The sequence below is a fragment of the Lacerta agilis genome, chromosome 6 (assembly GCF_009819535.1).
Source record: "Lacerta agilis isolate rLacAgi1 chromosome 6, rLacAgi1.pri, whole genome shotgun sequence".
Lineage (NCBI taxonomy): Eukaryota > Metazoa > Chordata > Lepidosauria > Squamata > Lacertidae > Lacerta > Lacerta agilis.
The window spans coordinates 40,114,276-40,131,620 of NC_046317.1; the positions used below are offsets into that span (position 1 = coordinate 40,114,276).

General features: G+C 39.6%; 1 protein-coding gene across 1 annotated transcript; it reads right to left on the bottom strand.

Moving 5' to 3' along the window:
* Positions 1-4,215: 4,215 nt before the first annotated feature.
* Positions 4,216-17,298, bottom strand: BTF3L4 (basic transcription factor 3 like 4). Its single transcript, XM_033152142.1, has 6 exons — positions 17,199-17,298; positions 14,034-14,097; positions 13,175-13,288; positions 10,448-10,649; positions 8,127-8,186; positions 4,216-7,041 (listed from the first exon to the last, which is right to left on the bottom strand). The coding sequence occupies exons 2-6, from the start codon at positions 14,085-14,087 to the stop codon at positions 6,995-6,997; spliced, it is 477 nt and encodes a 158-aa protein (XP_033008033.1). The 5' UTR covers positions 14,088-14,097; positions 17,199-17,298; the 3' UTR covers positions 4,216-6,994.
* Positions 17,299-17,345: the final 47 nt, after the last annotated feature.

A 17,345-nucleotide genomic window follows, 5' to 3' on the forward strand; every position in this document is an offset into this window, starting at 1 on the left:
TGTTTTTAGAATTACTATTATGAGGGTAAAAAAATATATGAATGCATAAAAAATACACATTGATCTTTTGCTTATTTTAGCATTAGGATTTTGTTTGCGCAGTTTTATTCAGACAATTTTTGGATATTCTGATTTCATCAGCTTCCGAATGGTACTTCTGCAGACCAATCCTATGCATATAAATATACATGGAAGCAAGTCTCACTATGTTGTGTTGCAACCTTCATACATCCAATTTAACCCTTAATTTAAAGAGCAGGAAACTATGAAGGTTTTTGCCTGTTATTTGCTTCTTTCCTTTACAAAAATCATCCCCAGAGGCTTACATGCTCAACAATCTATATACCTTCTTATCGAGCTGGGACTTTTGCCACTGCCACTTCTCCTTTGGTCCCAGGGGGCAGATTACAACACTGAAACACTTATGCCTCAAGGCCCAAAACAGAAGCAGTATGATGGAAGCTTACCAACAAAGTGATCTCTCTTAAGATTTGCTTTTGGTGAACATCTCAACACCAGAGGAAACAGATCAAAGCAGTCATGCATCCATAGCAGTGACCAGAGGAGAAATTACCGCTGGAAGGAGTGCAGAGAGAAGAAACACCATGGTGCATGTGCAGCAGCACAACTGGACAGCTTCATCTGCCCCAGCTGCAACAAAACATGTCTTTCCCACATTGGTCTCTACAGCCACGGCAGGTGCTGCAACCTTCCAACAGCTTGACCTCATCCACAAAGGTGCACTCCTCCAGTCTCCCAAGACAGATGCCAACCAACCAAGCCACATAATATGGATCCAAAATATGCAGTGCAAGTATGCAAGTACCCTGGGGAAGTGTGAAGCCAGCAAAAAGGCTGTTGCTGCATGAACTTGTGGCACTGATCATTCAAGGTCAACAAACACAGCATCCAGTGCAGTACTGTTAAGGGAATAATAATAATAATAATAATAATAATAATAATAATGTTTTATTTATATGCCACCATTCTCAGTTTAAAAACTGGGCTCAGAGCGGCTAACAGTAAATATAAAACATTGATTAAAATGCGACTTAAAAACATCATAAAATACAACATAAAATGCAGCATCAGTATCAATAAAATTCAAAAATTCAGGGATCATTTCGGGGGGGGGTGCTGTACTTGCTGTAAGAGGTGCTTCTTATGTTGAGAATCTTTAATCTGGTGGCTAGATAATTCATTAATATTATTGCAAAAATTCCTGGGTGTTTGGATAATGTATTGAACTAATGTAACCCTACAAAAGGCTTAACAGTAAAGAAAACTGCTGAGTTGATATCAGCTGTCATATTGTGTTCCAAGCAGTCCAAAATCAACCATATCTGCCTCAGGTGTTACCACATTATACAAATATAATGAACACCACATAATGCTTATCCAGAATATACTGTCATCATTTTAAATGAAAATATATTTCAGTGGTAAATTGGGAAGCTGTTTTCCCCATGGATGTTTTCCAGATGGCTAATATATGTCACCAACCACAAAGTGTGTCCATTCAGGATCAGCATAATTTTACTACGCCTTATTTTTCTGGTATGTAGCTTGGAAAATACTTGCAAGTCTGTACAGGCACTGGTGGTGTATGTATCTGCACCATGCTTCCTGTTGCCTTTTTTAAAAAATAAAAATAAAAATGTATGATTTTCAGGTTTAAACATTCTAAACAATCATTTTAACATTTCAAAACTTGACTTCCTTCCCTCTTTTCTGCGGTTCCTTAAATTTATTTTTAATGTCTTCTGCATATCCTAACTTGTTCATTTATTCATCTACTTTAAATGCTCTTATGAAACTGCAGGTTTACACAATAATCCTGCTAATGTTCTGATCTGTTTACAATTTATCTGTAAATATTCAATACTCCATTTCCATTCTTTTATAAAAAGTTGGTTATATTGAGTTCTTATTTTTCCGGTAAGTTTCACCATTTCTGCATATTCCATAAGTTTTTGTATCCATTCTTCCTTTGCTTCTACTTCTTTCCATTTTTGGGTAACATTCTTGCCGCTGTAGTAGCATACATGAATAAGTTTCTATACAGTTTAAGTGGTTCTGTCCCTATACTTTCCTGTTGCCTCTCCTACAATCAGAAAAACATCTGCAAGAACACACACACCATTAGTCAAAACAAAATATTTTTATTTACCTACCTGTAACACACACCATTAGTAATTTTAATTTTGCACTTTTATTTGTAGTAGCTTTGTGTGTTATTTGCACAAGGATCTTAACAACCGTACAATATATAACCTGTATCAGCTCTTATGTGCAACAAACATGATTATTCTTTCCTTCTGCTCCCTTTTCCAAATGTTTAGTGGTTATATAGTCTTTCTATCCCTAAACCCACTTTCCCTCAAATTACTATCTGTGAAGGAACAGAACACAGGATAAAACAAAAGGACATGGGCAAAATGAAGTTCATATGCTGACAGGAAGGGAAACTAAGTTCTCCTGCAGTTACTACAGCACAGATAAGTGTTATGCTAGCAGAATGTGATGCCATAAACACAGGGCATAATCAGAATTCTTCAGACCATATTGTCCTAAAACCACATTTCATGAAAAATGCACAGCAACTGGTTTTCAGCAGTAAGATGTTTAGCATTCAGGTGTGCTCTCTGGCTCTTTTGTTTCCACAGGTTACGGAGACGGGCTATGTAACTCAGTGGAAGAGCCCACACCTTGCGTACAAAACATCCCAGGTTCAATTCCTGGCACCTTCAGGTAGGGCTGGGAAAGAATCCTATCTGAAACATTGGAAGCCCCCCACCCAATCAGTTTCATCAATATTGAAGTAGATGAACCAATGGTCTGACTGTAATATAATTTCGTGTTCTAAATAATGTATTCTTTCAGAAATAATATATATTGATTCTACTGAGATGCTGGGAAACAAGCTGCCAACAAGCTAGTAAACTAGTTGCCTTGCAACTTACAAACATTTAACTTGTGCAAATTCAGCTTTATGTATCTGACCACATAAAAATAAGAGAGGGGCATCAGGGGGGAGCATTGGCAGTCCCACCCACATTTCACTCACCTTGGAACAGCCCTGGAAGATGCAGGGAGAGCGTTCAGTGACCTTGAGTATGTTTGGCAGTGTAAGGAGTGTGTTTTGACTATAGGCGATTGTGGCTTTATATCGGCTACCCCAGTAACCCCTGCGTAAGCTGAGAGTCAACTGTACTATGATCTAATACTTTGTTTCAAATATAAGTGGGACTATGCAAGTGCTTTTGCAGAGTTTAAAATATATCATGGCTCTCTGCACTTGAGGTTGAACTATGCTAACAGTGCAATCCTATATTCACATGTGGAGATCTGTGGTGGAGTATCTGCTACAACCATAGCCCTGCCTGCTTGCTGTGACCAGGGGAGAATGTGGCAGGTGTAGACCTACGACATTTCCTCTTCATGTCAACCTCTTTCCTATTTTCATTAATGTAGGGCTGTCTTAAGTAAATCCGGCGCCCTGGCACGAAGATCCCTCCGGCACCCCTCGTGCTCTGCCAGGCAGGGCCAGGCACAGTGGGCAGCCGGAGGGTGCGGTGCAGCGGGGACGCCAAACTTACACTCCGCTGGGCAGGGCCAGGCGAGGCGGGCAGCCGGAGGGCACAGAGGGGTGGGTGGGGATGCTGCCAGCTGTGCTCCACCTCCGCCTGCTCAGCCGAAATGGCGGTGCAGCACTGCCATCCAGGGAGCCCTGGCTGCAGCACCGACGGGAGGTTCGCCGACGGCTTACCCGCGTCTGCAGCCCGAGGAGAGGTGGACGAGAGCCAGTGGGGCTGGAGGGCGCAGGCGCCCTCCTCAGGCCGTGGCGCCTTGCAGCAGTAGCCTCAATGGCTAAGACACCCCTGCATTAATGGTAAGGAAAATAAGTACACTCAGTGCAAGGGGAACAAGGAGGGTTTGGAACTGGCAGATCCGAGGCCTCCCCCAAACCACCCATTTCTGGTTCAACTGGCCTCAGGACACTGCCACTCCAGGGAGCTGTATACTCATAGTGGAGGTTATCAGCATCCTGCCCCCTGGTTCTAAGAGTCATAGGAAAACCTATTTAAACTGATTCAGTTTATTAGACTATTGATTCAAATAAAACAGACTCAGAAGTAAGCTCCATTCACATCAATGGGACTTACCGGTACTTCAACATTTAGAAGTCTAAGATCAGGGTGCCAGCAACGCATATTTTATATTTCAATGAATTGCTTTAATAATTGTTTAACCTTCAAGACACTACATAGTATCATAGGTGCCAGTACATTGCTAAATTAATGAAAACTTTATGGGGGTTACAAATTCTATTATTTACTCAAATATTTGACATGAACAAAAAAACAAACAAACCCTCTACAACTGTGTTGCTGTGTCTAATCAATGCATCTCATAGCACTGGAAGTGGAAGGTTTGCCTTGATGGTCAGCTCCAGTAGGCTGTTGGTCTCAAGTGCCAAAAGGAGACTAGGTGGTATCAGAACAGTCTTAATAGTTCACGTCTTCAGTTATTATCAGTTTAATGGTTTCAATAAGCTATAGAACGTCGGCAAAAAACAATTAAGTGGTCAACAGTTCTTGGCATACAGTAAAAAGTAATCACTATGCAAGATAATTGCTGATTTCCAAACACAAGTATGAATAAGGATTACAAATAAATTGGCAAAAGGAAAGTTTAAAGCTGGAGATTTGTGGGTGTGCGTTTTGTTGGTAAAAAGAATTGAAACTTATTCCAAATGCCTGCCCTTTACTATTCTGAAATATTTCCTAATTCTGGACAAGAAATTATGTTTCAGATCATCATTAAGTAAATTATTAACAGCTGAACTAAAAATGCTAGTTATAAGGACAGAATAACTGTGAAATTATATGAACTTCAGCCATACTGATCAGTAAAAGCTCTCTGCAAAAATGTTTCTACATGTTCATTTGCTGTCTCATGGGACAGCAAATATGCTTAAAGGAACTATGCCTATTATTTGCACATGTGCAGAAAGAAGAAATATTCAAAAATATAGCATGGCAAGTGTACTGCTGGTTAAAGCATCACCTGTAACCACGTTTTGTCCCTCTATTAGTGTTGTTGTTAGGAGGAGATAACACACAAGAGGGAACATTGCCTCTTTTGAATTATTTTATTAAGATCCACGTTTTATATAAAATAGAACAAGAAAACCAAACAAATCTATAAAATCAAGTGAGCAGTCCAGGTGACAAACCACTAAAAGCTCTGCTTTCGTGGTTCAGCTTGATGTCACTAGAATGCTGACATACTGATAGCCTCAAACTTTATAGTCGCTGGGTGTATATACACAGAAAGCAGATATGTCTCAAAAGTACACCAAAGAAAGGTAAGAAAGATGGCTTTCCTGTGCCACAGCTGCCCTTGACAAAGGTTAAAATGATGCTCAACTGCATTACACCAATCACCTTTGAAGAACCGCTAGGAAGAGCTTCACATTGAGCAGTTTGAAGGAAGGTTCAGAAAATACTGCACTGTACCTGTGATATAGCCACTATCCTCTGCGCCACCAGAGGGGGGGCTTTTGCTTTCAAAAGTGACTGTAACCATTGTATTCACCCAAAGTAGGTTGCAGATAACAGGTTCCAAACCTCAAAATTAATGTTTTAAGCCTGTTGCTGGACAATTTATGCAAAACACAACACAATACAAGCAATGGCACTTTCCTTGTCCGTTCTGTATAATCCAAACTACACTTCCAGATTCTAGTGTCCTGAAATAAGACAGCGGCTGATATGCTCTTGGGAGCTGTCTGGTAACATCCACAACAGTTTTACCTCTTCCAATAAAATTATTTTACAGTGCACCATGATGCACTATCTCCTACTGAAAAACAGAGGATATGAGACAGACTCCTCCTAAAAGTAAGCAACACCACTGGAAAATATGCCCACAGGCACTGCTTATCTGAGATGAAAAGGGTCAAACAGCATTCAACGCTTTGAAGAGAGGTGTGTCTGAAAAACAGCTACCGGTAATTGTACCAAAGAGAAGCTAACAAGGCATTTGATTCAGCACTTGAGTAGACTGTAGCCTCCAACCTTTATCAAAGTCTAGGGCATTCTTATCTTCTCCCAGAACAAGAATATAATTAGGCTTCTTACAGATTTTTACAAAAATTATGCCGTAAGAGCAGGGTTGACACTTGCATGGCATAAACAGGCAGGACTTCACAGTATAGGCTGTTTATCCAAGGCAAAGTAGATTACTCCATAACATGTGAATGCAACCCAAGTTAATTATTAAGGTGAATGAGTGAATAGTTTTAAAAGGGATGGGGAAAACCAAGCTCTTAAGTATATAATTTTTTTAAAAATGTTGCAACAAACATGTTTGTTAATTAATACCCTGTCTTTGGTACAATTTAGAATCAAAAAGAGGCTGGTGGAAAACTGCACATATACACTGTGAATATGGAAGAGAAATACAAATGTAAATACAATAGTTAATGAAGAAAATTAAACTCAAATGTAAATTAGTAAATGGTTTCTGGAGTTCATGAAATTTAGACAAGCAAGACTTAAGTTATCACTATTGTATGTGAACTGTTTGGTTGCAACAAGAAAGGTTCCTTTAACCAAGTTAAAGACTCATTTTATTTCTACTTTCAAGGGGGAAGGGAAAGTCGAATAGATCTGTTCAGCGATTTCCTCTCCACTGTACGCAAAGCCACATACACACATACACACACATGCACACACCCCTTAATCTGCACTGAAAATGTATTATTTGTTTTTCTCCTTTTTAACTGAAAAGGTAGATCCTGGGAGTAAGTGCAAAATGCAAAAATCAACCAACAGGAAATGCTGAACAAGCAGCATAATTAAAATACAAAATATTTTATATTATTGAACTATTAAACGGGTAATGTTCACTGTTTCTGTAAAACTTTGGAACCACACAGCTGATTTCTTAAATCTAGTCCATGTCAACTTCCAGAACTATTAATGAATTAATTAGCTTCATTTTTTGATGCTTCATCGAAGTTTTCTACAAGATCTGAAAAACATGGAAAGTATAATACAGTAACATTCAATAGGAGAGCCAGAGAAATCTTTTTATTAAAATGTATGTTTTATCTAAAAGACTATGGCATAATGAACATTATTCCTACATCATTTTTATCTCAAAACCACAAGCAATTACAAGACATTCTCTTTTGTTTAATGGTGACTAGGCCCTAGTATTTCTATGGGGTGACTTACAATTACATCTGGTCAGCACTGGAAAAATAATCCTGTTAGTCTCTTCCTATGCCTGCTATTGGGCAACATGGCAGCTCCTAGACTGACATCTGTTGCTATGCCAGCAAACATGTAGGCATTAAACAAAAATGATCTATAGCACAATCCTATGCTTGCTTACAAGGAAGTAAGCCACCCTGCGTACAAGAGTTCACTCTCATGTCAGGATGCATGGGACTGCAAACCCTAATCAAATTGGGATGACAACAACTATGGCTTATAGACAATTGACTTCTGAGCTGCAATCAACAAATGCAACCTGTATTTTGCCTAATATTAATTTCTCAAATGTTCACCAATGATGGTTATGCTTCATGAAATCTCGAGACCTATTTGCAAAATGACTGCAGTCGTGTGTGAGACCCTTCTAAAAAATTGAGGGGTTAAATGACTGAAACTCAACCCAACATTTAATTTATGTAATGAGCAATATTTAAAAGGATTTTGAAAGACAGATTATACAACACAGATACAACCACTAATAGCCCCGCCCTCTACTCATTACAGTAAACCTCTTTTTCTGCTTGTTCTTAAAAATATTATTCCCTCACAGAATCCACTAGTCAAGTTTCTCACCCCATCTGAGAGGTGCCTAAGTCTCTAGGAACCAAAGGCACAGCAGCAGATACAAATCCTTCTGCAAAAGCTTGTGGTTTCCTGGGGTTGGTCCCGTGACAGTTATGTGCTCCAGGATGTACAGCATGCAATTCTTATTAAGCACTTTTCCTATTTATCTGATTAACCCACCAAGTAAATTCTCAAATTAACAAAAACATTGTCACGTGCTCAGTCAAGCAGATACACACTAAATAATTTAAAGGTTAAGCAGAGTAATCTTACCAGGAACGTCATCATCTTCTTCATCAATATCTTCTGATTTTGGTACTTTGCTATCCAACACTAGAAAAGAAAATACAATTATTGATATAGTAATTAACAAAATTCTATCAATTTAAGAAACAAATTCAGCATGTATAAGGAAAAGGTCACAGTTTACGACACAAAAAATAAGTGCAACTTTGCAAATAAAATAGGTTTTATGCAAACAGTGGCAGTGGAAAACTAATAAACTACAAGCAGAATCATTATTTTTGCAAACTTCTATGAAATTATCACTCAAATGTTTATAGGCAACAATTACTGGTTCTGACTGAATAAAACCTCTTTAGAAGTAGTGCAGCAGACACACAACCGGTGATGCCATACACCCTGTGATATTTAACACAAAATAACCAATACACAGAATATTACAGTAGAACCTCAATTTTTGAACGTACTGTAATCCATTCCAGAAGACTGTTAGACTTCTGAAATGTTTGAAAACTGAAAACTCAAACAAGAAGCCGCCTCGGAAGTTCAACTTCCAAGGCACGTTCAAAAACGGAAGCATTTACTTCCATGTTTTCGGCGTTCAGGTTCTGAAACATTTGTCAATGGAGACGTTCAAAACCCGAGGTTCAACTGTATCTCCAATTTAGTCAAACAGCAAGCATCTCTCCTGAATTATACTTGACATTTTACAACATTTCCACATAACAGTCTACCCAGTATGCTTTCTCAGTGTAAAATCTTTACAGTCTATGCTGATGTAGGTTTTATTACTTCACATCCTAAATGCCAACGGAGCAAGTTTTAGGATTGGGATTTTGGGCTGCAATACAAAAAACTGAGGAAAGTTTCACTAATACAGAGATAATTCAAATAGAAGTATGTGAGAAAATCCATATGTTTGTAACCAACATGGTGGGTTTTTTAGTTCTTCTATTAGGATATCACAGAAATATTTTTATAATAGCTTCCACTGCTCTGTACCAGTGTCAAGTGATAAAGGAACTGCCTTCATGATTTTATTCTGTGAACCACCCTGATACCTTATGATGAAGGGCAGTATATAAACCTAATAAAAAATAATAATAAAAAAGAGAACTGTTTACCTTTCAATGTACCCTGTCATGAAACTCACTAAATGGCCCCAGGGGAGTCACTATCTTTCAGCCTAACTTTCCCTATAAGATTACTAAGAGGACAAAATAGGGTTAACAATGTTTGCCACCCTGAGCTCTCGAAAAGCAGCATCTGTGATAGTTCCCTTTATACATGAATCTGAGAGCAAGTCCGACTAATGTCAACTGGACTTACTTCTGAGTAGGCAGGCACAGGATTGTGTTGTTAAGTCTTTAATCAGACTGACATTATACAGTTTTTAATCAGACACAAGTTCAACACTCAGGTTATACGCCAAACCTTCATTTTCTCCTTCCATTACAACATTCTGTTCATGGTGCTCCAAAGTACATTGACATAGCTATCTGTTAGTTAATGCAATTTTCAAAGCATTTCCCACATTTAGAAGCCTTTAGTTAATGGTTTGGGGAAAGAACAAAGCAATACAAGGTAACCATATACAGTAGTTATTACAAATGAGGGAAGTAAGGGAAGGGGTAGTGGATTTATTGTTCTGGGTCCCCGCCCTTGTTTCTATTATTTACTTTATGTTTTTATCTTGTATTTTTATGTTGTGAACCGCCCTGAGATGATCTACGGGTGAAGGGTGGGATACAAATAATGATAATAATAATAATCATTATTATCATCATCAATAATAAGGAAATTATGGAAAGCTTGATAGTAAGTAAATGCTGCAATCCTATGCATACTTATCTATCAACAAGGTCCACTAAACACAGTGGGACTTCTAAATAAACATTCACAGAATTGCACAGTTCTATACCAGGGTTGTTCAACAGGTCGATCGGGATCTACTGGTCGATCATGAGCTCACTTTCCTTTGTGGTGGCAAGAGCATTTCCGCATGATCACTGGAAAGATGGAGCCCTAAAAAAAGCTCAACAACTTTGACCTTAACCCCCCCCCCAAAAAAGGGGCAGATCACTGCCAGTTTTTTATTTTGTGAGTAGATCGCAGTCTCTTGGGAGTTGGATGTCCCTGTTCTATACTATTAGAAATGCTCTAGTGAAGTTAGGAATGTGGGGGGGGGGGGTGGAATAAAAAGCAGAAAGTCCTGTGCACAAGAAAAGCTACTCAGAGTAAGAAAAGCTGACCCTTACTATTGATCAGGAATTTTATGCTAACAAGGATGAAAAAAACCAGCCCCATGTTTCAAAATCTTCAGGAGAGATGTCTCAGACAGGGATACCTACCTTGCCTTGGGAACTGTTCAGCTAACTTTCTGAGACTTGTTAAGCTGTCAGCACCCAGCTGGCTTAAGATGCCAGGCAGCATTTCCGTAATTGGTTTAGCTTCAGCATGACCAGTAATTGCAAATGTATTTGCAGAAAGCGAAGCCTGGACCTTGGGATTGTTGAAATGAATAACTGTTCCATCATCTTTTATCATATTCACCTGTTTTAAACATAGATTTATTAAAATTCATGCATCTTAATTACTATTTAAAAAGTACTATCAAGGAAGAAAAGAACCACCAAGATTTTTTTTATTTTGTAATAGTTAGCATCCATTCTAAGGAGTTGCACGCCTAATTTTAGGCCTGACTAACTGTAAAAGAGATTTATAAACACTATCATCAATGTATATAATTTAAAATTACACAAAAAGTTGGAAGTGTAAGATTTTGTAAAGCAATAAGAATTCAGATTAACACATAATTTTTGTATCGGCTTCCTAAGCATTTAACTAAGTCATACCAGTTCCAAAAACAATATGAAAAGAAAGTAACATTTCTCAAGATAAAAAAAGAAATGAGAGGCACAGCTTTCATACTCTGGAATTTTGATGTAAATATCACACTTTTGTACATCTAAAATAAACTATTACACTTCAAAGCTAAGAAACATAAGGCATATAGGCATAAGGCATCTTTACAATACAAAAATAAACTTGTTTCAAACCTGTTTTAACTGCCCTTGCTTTCCCTCCATTGCAAAGAAGTCTGGAAACTAATATAATACAGTGGCATAGTCAAACATTTCTGCACTTTATATAAGTGACCATTATTTATTAGTCCACAGATGGTGCAAACTTGGTGCTTTTTTTCAAAAAACAAAAAAGCACACTATTATACTATGGGTGTGTTATGCTATGCTCAATCAGATATGCATGTACACAAATGTCTGAAAATGAGCACTATATATTAGTCCAGAAATGTTGTATATTTGATGTTTTTCTGAAAAAGCACATGATTATTGCGAAAGACTGAGCTATGCCACTGCACTGATATATCCTCAGCTTTCTCACAAAAATAACAAAGAGCTCTGAGGATCTACAAAACTACAATTCTGGAGAAACCATGACTTTCAAATTGGTTTAAATGATGGGTGTCCCCTGATAGCACTCCACTCTGCCCTTTGTTTAATGCTCCTATATATTGCTCCTATATAGACACCATGTCCAAGTGCCACCCATACTCTTTCTCCAGTCCATCTTGAGGTTCATCATGTCCTCTTCAGAACACAGTGACCACTACAGAACAGTGCTGTCCTCTGGAAGTGGGCCAAAACACTCAACACAGTAACAAGACTTGTTACAGCAAGATATCAGCTGTTTTCCTGCTCTCTCAAACATCTGCTTAAAGCAACTTGCCTAGTGGAAGGAATGGCTCCCTATCATAGCCTAGACCCTGCTGAAGCTAAGCAGGTCTGGATCCAGCCAGTTTCTAGATGGAAGACTGCCTGGATACTCTATGCATGCTGCTTTGGGGAAAAAAATGTAATATAGGAAACAAATATAATACCATTCCACATAATACCATTTCCACCTATAGGTAGTGGGGCAAAAAGATTCTACTTACTCATGTAGAAGACTCCAGTTACTTTCATACAAAATGCCTTTAGAAAAGGGACGTAAAGTTACTTAGAATAAAACCTTTTGTTTCAAAGGAACTTGTTTCAAAGTAAATGTGCCCAGGATCACAGTTAAGCAACAATCTGACTTGTGTTTTCCAATTAAAACTTTGCATCTTATATGTATCTTAATTCAGACATGTCAAAACATAGTTTGTCCTTTAGAGAACGAGCAGGGCCAATCGTCAGGCTTGCACATGCCCTCCAACCATTCTCTCTTATTTCATACATGAGGTGAGAGTAAAGCTTCTGCTTCTAGTTTGAAGCAACCCATAGTGTGCTGTCAAGTGAAGATCCCAAAAGCACAGCAGGTGAAGATAAACCACGGTTTGTGTGTATCATTGTTTTGAGGATAAACCACAATTTGCTGCAAGCCAGAACAGGACACTTCTACTCTTCCCTCATATTAGAACAAGGGGATGGGGAGCAGGGGAGCAAAGGAGGCTGTGTGTGAGCCAATACTTTCTACTGCTCATTCTCATAATTAAAATACCCTGATTTATGTAATATGGAAGTTGTTGTTGTTGTTAGATACTTATTTGTCAGCACCTTGAGATTACTTCTTAGTAAGCTTTTTATTGCAAATTGGCATGAGCTTTCATAGCCAACAGCCTACTTCATCAGATGTCAAGTTGAATCTTGAGAGAGCAAGGTAGGAAAGGTAGAAGTGGACTGGGTATGTATTCTGTCACACAAACTGCCCCTTCCATGGGTGTTCAGACCCTGTAATATCTGCACCATCCCACACAAAGTTATGGAACAAATGTCCTCAGTCATACAAGGGAAATCATGCATGAAACTCCAAAAGACATCATATTAAAGGATCTCTCAAACAATGCACACACACACACTGAAATCACAACAAACTCTAAGCCACACCTCATTTAAAATGAAGTAAGGTTGCCAGAGGCTAGGCACTTCTCCTTAGGGGGCCTGACTTGGCCCACAGGCCCCAAGCTTCCCCCCCCCAAATAATCCCATTTTAAATCAGAAAGATTTCACATTATTCCTGTGATCAGTTGTGGGAAATCACAGAGATATGACTGAAAATGTTTTATACTGATGTACCTCTTCAATCCCAGCAATATTGTTTACTGCCAATTTTTTGAGTGAACTCTGAAGCTTTTTATCATCAGCTGTGGCTGTTCTGTGGACTACCTTCTTCTTTCTACGAGCTGTACCCTAAGAAACAGAATGGAGAAAATAAACCATTGTTCCTAGAGGAAGAAAAATGGATCTAACACAAATGCTCATCAAAAACAACAAAATAATCTCAAAGTACCTAAAAATGTAATACGTGTACTGCAGTAGGAGAGGTGTTTGTTTTTTTTAGGCAAGAACTTGTTTCACTAATGTTTAGTTTGTATAATCCTACTCTAACTTTCCACTCCAAATTTTCTCACTTATTGCCGCCAAGGAATGGAGGCTTGATTCAGGGACAGTTTTCATGGGGGATTAAGGAGGCAATGTGGTGGTGGTCCTCAGACCACAATGCATCTCCTGCTGCAAGGACCAATTCCATTTCTACTGCCCTTCCTCTTTTCAGCCTTGTGTGTCTAAATACCAGTAACAACTCCTTCAGCACCTAAGATACACTGATTCAAAATTACATAATATGCTGCCTTTGTAGAAAAAAATGCCCATCTTTTAAGAAAACAGTTCAAGAATATAATATGAACCTTTTTCTTCTTGAAAGAATGTAGCCACCAGTACTAGAGTTATATACTCTGAAACAGCCTGAGCACATCAGAATGGGCAATAGCCTGAGGAACACAGACATTCCCTACAAAACCCTAAATTATGGAAAATACTTACATATGTATTACTTTTATATTATATATATATATATATATATATATCCATTTCTATTTACACGCATGCAATAATTATAAATGGAATGGGGGAAGTTATATTCTAGCATTCATACCTTTCCACCTATTCGGACCTGCGCCTGAAGTTTAGCCAGCTTTTCTTGATTCATCGTGCTTTATCTGAAAAATAAATACATACAACATAAATGCTTATAACATATTCAGTTTTATTTAATAATTTTTACTTCACTGTCTTTCAAAATACCAAGCATCTGTATCTGAATACACAAAAACAACTGATCAATAAATGATACATTACCTGTCTTCCAATTCCTCAAACTATATCTGGGTGTGGGTGTAAAAGCACTGAAATCATGTTGGCTCTTCACCTTCCTGCCCCTGGACTGCCTTCAAGAAGAGACATCGCTTTCCACACTACCCCTATCCCTGCAGCCGGTAACTGGTTTTGCAGTCACCATATCATGGTTCCCAGCACTTGCTTCTCCACACAGGAATGAGCAGCTGCCATTTGCTCATGAGAGAAAGTAAAGGCATGCACTTAGGAATACCAGTGTGCATGTACACGCACACATGCTAAATCTGACATCTGACAGGACAATCCCTATACAGTATCTGGAATGTTTGCCCTCCATATCCCAAACTGAACTGTTTATTTTTTCACACAGAAGCTATTGAGAACTGAGCCTGCCTCTATCTGCATGGTGCCACATCTTGGTCTGTGCAATTCCATCTACATAACGTTTGTTAGTCATGATAGTGTATATGAGGAAGTTGGGAGCATGTGAGAAAGAATCTTGGAAACTGCCTGGTAACTGTACATCTATATGTAACCACTTTCACTAAGAAACAGTGACTTGTCCAAGGCTACCTGGTGACTTTTATAGCTGAGAGAAGATATGACTCTAGAATTATCAATCTACAAGGCAAGCTCACTTTTTCTGAAAATATTTATGATGGAAGGGACTCACCTAACATGTTCCATCAGCAGAAGCCATGTCAAGGACTTCCACTTGCACAAGGCTTTCTCCCACTCCTCCCTCTTAGAACTCCCTAAAATTAGTTCGGGAAGGGTCAGGAGAACCCCAAAGTAGTGTGTAGGGCAAGGCGAGGGGAGAATTGTTCCACCTGGCAAGCTGACATGCTTGCACAGACAGAATGTTCATAACAGTACAAAGCTGAATATCAGCCATTGGGTCCAAAAAGTGTGTATAAGATAATTTGCGATGATAAAAACACAGCCCTAATCCGAAACGCATATACAAGCAAGCAAAATTGACCCATTATGTTTTCGTACTCAGAATACAAACTACTAATATGCATTTACTGAATTATAGAAATGCCAACTTGAGCATTTTGTCCTAGTACACAAATGAGGAAGCAAGCAATCAAATCATGAAAATATACAGTCATTGAGCCTTTCCTATGTTACATACCACACGCTTTATGTACAAACACTTGACCAATCAACCCCATGTCTTATCTGCTTAAATGAGATTTATTGAAACATTTGCTTAGATCTATGTTTTTGCTCACTATTAAGTCCCAAAGATGCAACCATGTCTAGGACCAGGACAGAGAAAGTTATCAACCAGCAGCAACACATAAGTCAAATAACTATTAAAAACCTAGCACTTCGGTCTGCAATGTGTTTACTTTGGGATATGGGTCAGATTCATTTTCATTTTATTTTAAAATATGACATTCCATATCAAGTAGCATATGCATACTTCAGTAAAAGTTAAAGCTGGGGTGTGCCATTTTATTCTCTAACCCATAACCAGTTGTCATGCTGCAATTGAACTAAACAGAACTAAGTTAATCAGCAGCTTATACTTTGCAAACCAGAATTCCTGCAGGTTGAAAATAACAAGTAGCTGAGCATTTGGCAATGAAGAAAATGGAAAGGCTTTCCTTTCTCAAGGCCCTCACTAGCTCTATCCCTTTGGTGGGTTGAAAAAGGAGAAATGTTTTCAGAAACAAGCCACAATTTGTTTTATCCAGGAATGTGATGAGAGAGCCACATGGATTCAACCGAGAGTACAAAAAAGGTCAGATTAGTAGAAGCAGAGAAAGACACAACAGGAATGGTCTTTATTTCAACATTGAATTAAAGAACCTTTAGTAAATCTACAAAAGAGGTGGAATCAGCAAAAGTACTTCCTGGAAGAAGAAAAACTAATGGCTAGAATTGGGTAACAAGGAAATCCACCACAACATGGCGGAAAACATTCTGGCAGAGGAGCCTCATCTCCATTTTCCTCACTGGAATTAGAGAAAAATTAAACTATTGGTACCGAGAGTGTTAAAATCAAGGAGTTGTGGAAGGGGAGATTTGCATCATTTAGTTTTGGAAGCAGCAAAGCAGCAGGCATGTTCCTTATTTCAGAATTTTGCAGCTTCACAGATGCTTTTTCTATTATTACATCCAAAGTGTAGGTTACCATGCCCTTAAAAAGAAAACGGGGTGAACAAGAACTAACTCTGCATAGCAGAGGAACCAAATCTGATAATATACAGCCTTTGATGCAAAGGAAGGTTCAGTTGCAAGCAATGAACAAAACAAAAAAAAACAACCCCAAGGCCTCCAAAATTAAAACATGGCAACTGATGCAACACAGAAATGTATTAAGCGAGAAGTAAAATCTACACAGAAAGGTGAAAGAGCTCCACAATGCCAATTCCTGTTGGATGAGGGGTGCGGGCTTCCCTAAGGGAATAAATGGCCTTTATTCTCCAAAAAGAAACACCCCTAGTACACTAAGGGGCAGTAGGGAAGCCCCCTCAATGTCGTACGCCCAGGTATGGGAACCGCGTCCAAGGCGTAACCCACATTTTTGGGTGCAGTGCGACCTAGGCCAGCGCAGGATCCCGCTGGCCCTAACGTGCTTTGGGCGAGGAGGTGGAGCTAGTCCTCAGCAAGCCCGCTTCTGTCGCGGAAAGGTTTCCACGGTGGAGGGTCCGCGCGCACCAACCCTGACGGGGGGGACGGACTTGAACGGGCGCTGTGGCGGACAGGGGGGAGCTCTGCTTCCAAGTGCCGGACCCCGGGGAAGGCGTCCCCAAGCGGAGCCAGGACTCCCCGCAGGCGACCAGTTGCCAGGCCCACTCTCTTCGGCCCACCAGCAGCCCCTCCCACCGCCCATGGCGCTCCGCGCGCGCACAGCAGAATGTGGGGCGGAAGAACCGCAATCTCGACCTGTGAGACCGTGAGGGGCGCAAGGGCAACGGGGCGCGGAGGGGGTCAAGCAGGAAGTTTTCACCTCAGTCCGAAGAACCCTCCGAAGGCAACACGCGGCAAGAACAAGATGGCGGATAGGTGGGGGGGATAGAAAGGGGCCCAGAGAAAGGAGGCCTCGGACCACGGGACCATGGCCCCGCCCTCCTCACCCGATTGGAAGAAAGCGCAG